The following is a 9,399-nucleotide window of genomic DNA, read 5'->3' as shown; positions in this document are numbered from 1 at the left end:
ATCTTCCCCCCATTAGACAGCACAAGATACTTCATGAACCAATCTGTAGTCGAGAACCCGTCAAGATACAGAATTAAGCGTAAACAAGCTGATATGTATTGTAATTCGAAGAGATTCGCACTTTTACAAACTTATACACTCGAGACATGTCTTAAAACTCGGCCTGGTTAAAAGGTTGGAAATTGAAATAACTAGTTTGAATCCTGCCGGTCTTCTGGAATGATAAGAGGGATTTCTCGACACTCTGTTTACCCGCATATGGAGACGATCGATATAAGTTGGTTGAACAAATCCCCTAGCTCAGGAGAAATACCAGCTATGTTTACATGTCACCGTTATTGTTTCAAAGGATGAGAATAATTATTGGAATGACAGGAGCAAAAAGTATTCGTACTGCCGCCAAACATGGCATGCATTGACTTTGCCGTCACTTTGTCCAACACGGCTCGATTAAAAGCCAGCTCCTCCATGATCCAAGGGGGCTAGAAAACATTTGTCGATGTCCAAGAGATTCGCCACGTGCCTCAGCAAAGCTAGATTGGGAAGGACCCTGGGTGGAACGTAGATGAGCCTTGTGTCCTGGCCTAACCCCATAGGGAGAGTTGGGAGAAATCTAGCCAACTATTATGTCGAGTTTATACCACACAGTTTGCTTACAGGGAATAGAAGAGAAGACGAAAAGGAAAATCAAGCATAAGACAGAGGAATCTATGCATGAAACCAAGGTAACTATCTGAAGATAGTTAGCATATCCATCCATCTCACGTTCAGCTATTGGCCCTTGCCCACCAGGAGCTCGTGAATGGCCTCAAACGGAGCGAGGAAGCCCATGGAGGTGAGAATAGTTTTTGGGATACTAGTCCCATCTGTTTAAGCCCATGGGTAGAAACGAGTCGTCTCCTAACGGTAACATACTCAGGTCGCCCAGGTAAATTATCCCAGATTGTATTTACCAGAGGAGTGACAACAGCAAAAGGGGTAATTTTTTCCTGCCTTCCACGTCCGATCATAACTATAGTGCTGTACAAGTTGAGGATCCAACAGCTCCACGAAGCTCGGGATCATGAAAGTCCTCATCTACCGAGTTTGCAGTATGTCGGTGACGGCTGTGTTGATCTACTGAAGCCTGGCCCACATATGACAGTCACTTGCTTGCAACATGGCAATATTCACCTCGAGCGAGTCACCCGGCGAGAGCAGGAAAATATTGTCGTCCCGTATTAATGGCCCCAATCTTAAGAAGGGGTTTGTCTTGAGCTCTCTACCAAATAAAACAGATACTCATTTAAAATCGCAAATTATGAATAAAGATATGGTTGGGACGTACGAGGACCCAAATACCCACTTGAATCGAAACTTTCGCTCTTCCTAAGCGGCAACTCGAGCCAATTTGCTGTTCGTTTCGCGGCCTTGGCAAATTGAGACGCAGTGATGCTAATGAACCCATCTTGGAGGTTGGACGACCGGGTGACGGTGCATACAATGCGCTGGGGATCCTGCCGCGCACAATGGTCTATTATGATGGAGACTAGACACCGACCACGCTCCGATTTGACCTCAGTCGCCATCATGGTTGCCGTTAAACTGTCTGACAGTTGTTGTGCCAAAACGCTATGATAAGAACAAGCCCCTAAAAAGGCGGCCTGAGAGAACGCGAGTGAGTGTGACGACTATCCGGCCAACCTACATGTAAATGCAAACAGCGTCGCCCTCTCCTTAACTGCGTACCCTATACATTAAGCCTTGGTAAGACCCGCCTAACAAAGTAACAACCACACCAACCGCGTGAATTTGGAATCGAGACGACGCAAGGGCAAGTTCTGATGCATATTCCCTCATTGGAAGCTGCACAGGGCCTCTGACGAGTCTCCATCAGAGACGACCATCTCACCCAGCAAGGGCTAACTTCCTCAACCGACCGACCGTAGGAAAATGCCGCCGCTAGTAGCACAGTTGAGTGATATGATTGTCATACCCTGGAACGCTTGTCCGCATGATCCCATGATGTCATTTCCCAAACGCCGTCGCCGTCTGAAGCGAACTGCCGAGGGCTTTGGAAGGTAGGTAATAGGTTGTGAGCATCTTATATACATCAACTGCTGAGTCACCCATCATCTTGGGGTGGTAAGCCCTAGTGCTGATTTATCACATAGGCGATATAAGCACCAGTGTCTGTAGCAATCTAATTACCATATTCCGGGCGATCTGAGTTATACTGTATTTTCACCCAGCAATAGAGCACTTAACCCGAATCAAGACTCGGAATTGGGCAATTTCGATTGGTTGCCCTGTTTGTTCTGCTACCGCAAATATGCAGATAGAGGATGGGCGTTTTGGTTGCAACCAACACTGACGATACCTAGGTGGGCTATTTCAGTGTCATCAGAGTGGCACATAATGGTAGAGAGTATTTCAGTTGCGTTTGCTGATTCTTCCAGCACGCACAACGTCAAGCTCAATGCAACGCACTCCAATCCCGACATGACTGCTATATGTACAAGAATGGCACGACCCCAGGACCATGCTGCTCACAAGTGTAGGTCGAAAGAAATATATAATGGAGATCGTTACAAGATCATGATATGAACATAGACGAGACCGTACGATACCCAAAGAATTCCCCGTCCATAAATGCGTTGTGTTTATCAAATGAAGTAGCCAAACCCAGCCCGCCTGAAACCCAACCGTCTGTCTCTATGCATGTTTTGTGTGAATTTGCAGATTGCTCTGTATGGTTCCTCTTCTCTTGGAGAGTCCCGTGATGCTATGAGGTTTGTTTGTTGGGGCATCCGTTCTATTTCACCGAGCTCTGGCATCTACGCGTCTCGCGTGCTGCATGACCTGTTGGCGTGTCTTTCCTCGGCTGGACGATGATATGGTGATGTTTTCACGTTTTTCATCGGCAAACAGATGCGAGATGAGTCCAAAATAAGATGACGATGACAGCCGAGAACGGGCATTGCAGACCGAGAAGCTCTAGTGATGAGATCTACTACTTCTGCGACTGCCAATACAGCTGATACTGTCGCTAGGGGCAATACTGTCGTTGTCTTCTTCAAACTCATAATCGACGAGACTACTACCAACGTGACTTTGTGGCAAGGGGACCTTCCTGGCGGATGCGTGGCGACTGGGAGCCGTCATCTTTGTGGCTGCTGTGTGATGTGTAGGCGCTCTAGACGGGGCAGCCGTTCTTACAGTGGCGTTAGTGTGATGAGTAGGCGCCCTGGACGGGGCCACCTTAACCGGGGCTGACGATTGATAGGTGCTAGGGGCTTTGGACCTGAGAGGCAGCAACTGGGGTGCGGGCTTGGATGTATTCTCCAACCTCTCAGTCCGGGCCGAGACGTACGTCGCAGCATCGGGCTGACGGACAGACCGTGGGGTCGAGTATTTGGAATACCTCGATCCAGCCTGGCTGCGATGCTCAGCCTCGGTGAGCATCTTGGGGGCGCCGCCATGTTTGGAGCCTGCATGGCTCCTGTATTCGGCATCGGCAATCATCAGAGGATGACGACTCGAGCCCGCCTCGCTGCGGGTGCGACTCCTGCCGGCGGCGCTTTGGCGCGAGGAATGGCGGCCTGAGCGGTCATCAAGCTCCTCGACCTCTCTGCTTTGGCCGCCGACTTGGGAATACCGAGCCATGTAAGCGGGTGGTGGGTAGTAGCGACTCTTGGGAGCAGGCGGCGGTAGCTCCTCGGGATACCGGATCTTCTCGACGGTCCTCTCGACCTCGACATAGCGAGGCCGATGATCAGGATAGGGGTCCGGGAAGGTTGACCGGCGCTGAATAACGGGTGCCTCGAACTCTTGGCGCTGAGCCCGCTCACGTTCATTTCGCATGTTCATGTAAGTGAGGGCACCACCAACGGCAGCGCCAGCAGCAACAGCGCCTAGTACAGATCCAAGAACGACGCTAGCAGTCAGGCCGCTGGAGGACTCGCGGGGCGACGCCTCAATAGTCGACGTGGTAACACTTCGACGCAACACCGCGTACGGCTCAGGCGAGTCGGAGTGGACGGCAACGGGACCCGGGCGTCGAGAAGTCAGTGCGGTGGGCTGGGATTCACCAGGGGCTTCAGGGCCGGCGACGGCTGAGGGAGCCTGCGAGGTAGCCACGTCTAAGTTCCAGTCGAGGATGCGGCCGACTTCGTCCGTGCTAACTGAAGTGCGACGGACTGCTGGTGCTCCGTGGCGTGATGGATAGCTGGCAGAAGGGGCGTAGACGACCTCCATAATATTGCCGTCGAAATCAGTAATTTTTGCACGAGTCTCGCCACCCTTGGTAGCGTCTCCAGTAATGATGGACCCGCCGATCACCTGTAGGTCTGGGTTGGCACGTAATCCTGCAGCGTGGAAATCCGACACAACTGCCACTGACGGTGCTGACAGGACGATCCGCGAATTGGAACCGGCCTCTGCACAAACAAGTTTGTTGCCGAGAATTTCGAACACAGGAAGCGGTGGTGTTGCAGCGTTGTCTTCGGAGCTGGTCCCGAACACAATGGCAGTCGGGCTAGCACTTATGTATCGGAGTCCCAGGGGCTGGGTGATGGCCGAGTAGAATGAAGCTGACGACGGCAGATCAGAGACTTGGATGTAAGGAAGCATGAAGGAGAAGCCCTGAGCCAGAACAAAAAGAAGGCAGGCAACGAGAGAATGGGGCAAGCTGCGAGCTGTTGGAGTGTTGTATAACTGCAGGCGCCCGACGGTGACACAATCCCCAATCTATGGAAGAAAGCGAAGAGAGGTGACAGATGCGCAGCCAGCCTCGTGAGGCAGATCGATCCAGCCGAAATGTGTGAATGGAGGCAAAGAATATCAACGAAGACGGGAGAGGAGTCAAGGCCCTTCTGTTGCACCCAAACTTTGTGCGTCGAACGCTGTTTCTTTCGTGTGACGGGCTTACAGTTCGTCTTGCCGGAGTCTGTTTGTTCGGTAAAAAGGTATGTTCTTGTTAACTTCGAAATAAAGTGTGAAGCCGACTTCCCAAGCAAGTCCTACTTAAGTGTCTGGCGCCGGCTCGCTCCTTGTACACTTGTACAACCAGACCGCCATCAAATAAGAACTTCAGACGACACCGCTAAGGTGCCGTTTAGGTACGCCTGCAGATTGACACAGAGCACGACTCCACTTGCACCTTGGTTCGCCGAAACGAGAACCAGGGCGCACATAATACATCTAAGACTTCCCCCGGCAGACAACGATGCGGTGGTGTCTTGTCCCTCCACGTGTTTGCGAAGTGGCAGAGAGGCCGTAAAGAGGTAAAGATGCAGGAGGGAAAGGCCCAAAATGGTGGACGGGTGCCGTCCGTACCGCTGGTTTGCACTTTTGCGTGCTAAGAGCAAAACATCCTAGTGTTTGCCCTGACCGATGGACCCTGCCCCTCTGAAATCCCCCCTTTTCTAACATCGGGCGACAGGCGAACTGCCACGTTGGTTCGGTGCGGTCTGAAAGGCCAAAATTGCATTGATACTTGCCTGCCAATGATTCGATGCGAACTCGTCCATCTGTGATGCTGTCTGCGGGTGGCCTGCAGGGTCCACTCGTCGTTGGTGGAGCTGCCTGCAGCATTCGACCAACGGCAACGCCCAGGAGTCATGCCCTACGTCTAAGAGCCGCAGATGACACTCAGAGTGCCACCGTTCATTCGCACGTTTGACAGCTCCCCCATGATTCCAGCCTCTTAAGGGTTACACGTAGAACGGGCTAGAAAGGGCGAGAAAAAGGCCTCAGGGACCGGGGTCATAAACCCGAGGCAACCACTCCCTGTCTATTTGAACCCTGCTCTTTGGCATTTAATTGATTGGATTGGTATCTCGGGCATAATTCAGTGGCGCCCACTGAGGTTCCAGTGAGGTGACAATGGTGTGACCTAGTCTCGTCATGTTAGGTGGTTTGGTCCATCCACCATCACCGAGAACAAGAGCCACCGACCCGGATTCGTTCTCCTGGCGCGCCGTCAGGCTTCTTTCATCAAAGCTTGCGAGGCCTGACGCCTGACACCTGATGTTGAGCCAATCGCTCCTATTCAAATGCGATACATCAACGTCCTCGACTTGAAATCCACTAAATTTTCCTCAATTGACATTGTCCGCCCCGACAACCTCAAAATAGCCACCCTTCTGCCTCTCGCAATTCTTCCAATTGGACGGTGTTTCCGAACTCCATTTCTTGATGGCAGTGGGCCAGCCAAAACAAGGCCAGACCTTCTGAGGTGTAGCATCATAGCCTGACCTCAACCTTGGCTTTCCAGCCTTGGCAAAACTGTGTTTTAGTATTGTATACATGGGTGAAGGCAGGAATGCAAAGAAACACAAAAGAGAAGTGGGCCAAGTTGAAGTAGCTCACGAAGACGGTGAAAACGTCTTGGGATTCCATGTTGAACGCCTGTTGTTTTGGTTGCAAAAACAGAGACTGGACAAAAAACGTAGACCCAAGCCCCGGGGACGCTTTGCATTGGCCGAAATGTTGTATGACGGCTTCTGCAAGACGACTCCGCTTATTGTTCATACCTGACACGTTCCCACGACTTGCTCCCCCTTCTTTGCTCCTCCGCGGCGAGGACAGGCTTTAGATAACGTCCCAGACGTCCTCGGCAGCGTGGCAAAACTTGCTGCAAGCGACGCTAGCCGACAGACTGTAGTTGCTGATAGATATTTTCTCGTCCACGTATTCGTCAGCGAAATTGTCCGTACCCTTGGCCATGGCTCCGATGAAGACGCAGATGCTCTCCTTGGGCGTTAGGCTAAAAACATAATCTCTAACGCGCACCAGGTCGGCATCAAAACTCAGCGTCACTTTGCGGCAGTTGGGCGGCAAGTGGTCGGTGATGGGGTTCTGGATGACTCGCAGCAGCTTCTCTTGAGATGTCGTGGACCGAATGGACAGGCGGTGCAAGAGCTGGACCATTAGACCGGCGAAGCGCTTGAAGGTTCGGGGAATTCGGACTGTGGGCGAGACTTCGATAAGCACGCCCTTGGCTGTGTGGATGTAGATCTGCAGCTTGCCGGCCTTGTTGATGGGCGAATCAAGTAGGGTGAGGAGACACTACGTTAGCACAGTCAGCATGTTGAATGCCCGACACAATGAAGGACAGGATTCGTCCGACCTGATGCGTAATATCTGGCCGAGCATCGCTGATGTCTCTGTTCATCTTACGCATAACACCAATGTGCTCGTCGCTGTTGAGCAGCGAATATTTCTCCTCACGGTGCATGCCCATACGACCCCCGCCGCCGTGGGTGGCCTTGAAGGTCTCGAGGCTGGCATTGGACAGGACGACGATGAGTCTCTGTGAGTCCTTGTCGCTCGAGGGGATAGGGACGTGTTGTTCGGCGACGAGCTGAGGTAGTGCCGGAGGGGGGAGCGATTGCGTGCCTGTGGAAACGCGTAAATTGTCAGTTGTGTTGATCGTGTTGAACGTCATCTTGACTGCAGTGCGCGGTTGCTCTTGGGCAGGGAAAGGCTGCAGATGGTTGAAATTGGTGGTATTAGAAAAAATAGTGCCGCGCAAATAGCTTGCTTGCACCTGCTCAACAAACCAGTACGCAATTTGTCCTTCGTCGCGGTTTATTCTCCAGTACCGATTATGCACCAAACACAATGTCGGAGCCCGCGAGCAGCCCGCGAGCAGCCCGCAAAGTCGCAAAGTCTATTGACTTGTAGAGTCAAATGGGAAGTTTTTCTCTTTTCATCTTTATACTTACGAGGTCGCTTGCCGGCGCGGTACTCAGGAGACGACATTTTGTTAAGTTGGGGTTGCCTGGTTCGCGGGGCTTTGTGCTGCAGAAAGTAAAAAAGTAACGCTCGAGTGGATGGCCGCTCTTTCCAATCCAATATTCTAGCACTTGTAGAGATCTTACCAAATATATGTACGTCTCAAGAATTCAAGGTCGGACAAAGAAGATTCAGAAGGATGAGATAAGTGGGAGTACAGATTACAGGGAGACGAGTAATGTGGTCGAAATTTCCGAAAGTTACCTTCCCCGCCGAGCCTGCGCTATGCTCTGTATGAAATGAATCGTGTGCTGACAAGAGCCTGCATCGCCATCACGCTAAGCTTGGCGACCGACCAATTCTCCGGTTCCGCGCTTGCCGAATATTTCCCAAACTTTGGAAGTTGATATTGATTGCGACAGTAGCACTTAAATCCAAGACTTTCTTCCAACATCCAGCATTGATTGAATGTTCTACCTACAAGGCTTTAAATATTCCCGAGCTGATGTTCACGTCCAAATCTTGTTCATTGAGCGGACGGCAATGAAGTGCTCACGTATAAGACTTTCCTTCCTGGTGGGACAATACTGAAGTCCGCACTCAAGGCATTGTGGCAGACAAGGTGATTCGACTGGTCGTTCCGTACGTATGTCTATCGTATGTCTATATATTCTTTTCATCACTGAAAGACGCCGAGAGTCGGAAGCCTACCTATCTGGAACGAAGGCCTTCTGCCATGTACCTGCTTACGACGAAGAATAGCAGAAGCGAAACAGACTCACTCTCCCTCTCACTCGGACTCCGACCCTCGTCAATCAACTCACACAGCCTCTGCGAAGTAAAGCCAAGGCTGGTCAAAGTTGCGAAGTTCCTCGTCTGGTGGGTCCTAGCCGAAACTCAAAACTTGATTCAACAACCCTGGTTGGACATTGACCTCCGTCCAACGACTCGGTTCAGGTCAGTCATCGGTCATGAAGAAAAGGAGTTGCTCCATCTGTTCCGTACAGCATCAGTGACCACCGCGGTTGTTCATGCATCATTGACGGAATAACATCAAGCCATGCGCCTGTCTTTTCGCAGGATACTGACGTTATGAGAGTGTCTTAACTGGGCGTAGGACAGTGTGATATCGCCCAGATGCTCAAGAGACGACTCCCCAATCCGGTGCACTTCTTCTCGGCTTTTGACACTGATAAGCCACCACAAGCCGACGTTGATAAGATCAATAAGATGCATCCGAGAGTTGAAAACCTGCCGTCATGCTACTTCGCACATCCATGTTTGTGTCGACATGACTAGCAGCTATAATCCTGCGTTCCCAGGGCTCATTTCATCAGGCTCGACAGCCATAGGCAACTTTCCGAAAAGGCATGATGTCGTGTCATTTCAAGTCATTGCTATCCTAGCTATCAATGACAGAGGTGCATTCATGTGCAATCAGGATGTACGGGTCTCTTAGAATCAAGGGGCGCGAGATGTGGCGCTCTGTGTTTTGTCTTGGCACACGGAATCGTGCCGAGGGGCTAGAGCAGAAGACGGTATCGGATCTCACACAGCACACACACGCAGGCGCTACCGTGGGCATCCCACGATGCTGCGTACTACACCTACTACAGGGACAACATCTGCCCACGCACCTCGCTAGTTTCGGCATGTGTAACTTGCTCTCCCACAAATGGT

General features: G+C 51.4%; 3 protein-coding genes across 3 annotated transcripts; 1 reads left to right on the top strand and 2 right to left on the bottom strand.

The window, feature by feature from the left end:
* Positions 1–2,976: 2,976 nt before the first annotated feature.
* BCR38DRAFT_482721 (uncharacterized protein) lies at positions 2,977–4,611 on the bottom strand (the record flags this gene model as incomplete). Its single annotated transcript, XM_040863536.1, has 1 exon — positions 2,977–4,611. The coding sequence occupies one exon, from the start codon at positions 4,609–4,611 to the stop codon at positions 2,977–2,979; it is 1,635 nt and encodes a 544-aa protein (XP_040717706.1).
* Positions 4,546–5,303, top strand: BCR38DRAFT_151157 (uncharacterized protein). Its single transcript, XM_040853712.1, has one exon. The coding sequence runs from the start codon at positions 4,798–4,800 to the stop codon at positions 5,266–5,268; it is 471 nt and encodes a 156-aa protein (XP_040717705.1). The 5' UTR covers positions 4,546–4,797; the 3' UTR covers positions 5,269–5,303.
* Positions 5,304–6,573: 1,270 nt separating this feature from the next.
* On the bottom strand, positions 6,574–7,429 carry BCR38DRAFT_336668 (Alpha/beta knot methyltransferase; the record flags this gene model as incomplete). Its single annotated transcript, XM_040855477.1, has 2 exons — positions 6,574–7,050; positions 7,112–7,429. The coding sequence occupies 2 exons, from the start codon at positions 7,427–7,429 to the stop codon at positions 6,574–6,576; spliced, it is 795 nt and encodes a 264-aa protein (XP_040717704.1).
* Between the last annotated feature and the right edge of the window lie 1,970 nt (positions 7,430–9,399).

The sequence above is a fragment of the Pseudomassariella vexata genome (genome assembly GCF_002105095.1).
Source record: "Pseudomassariella vexata strain CBS 129021 chromosome Unknown BCR38scaffold_4, whole genome shotgun sequence".
Lineage (NCBI taxonomy): Eukaryota > Fungi > Ascomycota > Sordariomycetes > Amphisphaeriales > Pseudomassariaceae > Pseudomassariella > Pseudomassariella vexata.
Note: the sequence above shows the minus strand (reverse complement) of the source record. Positions and strands in the feature narration are given on the sequence as shown.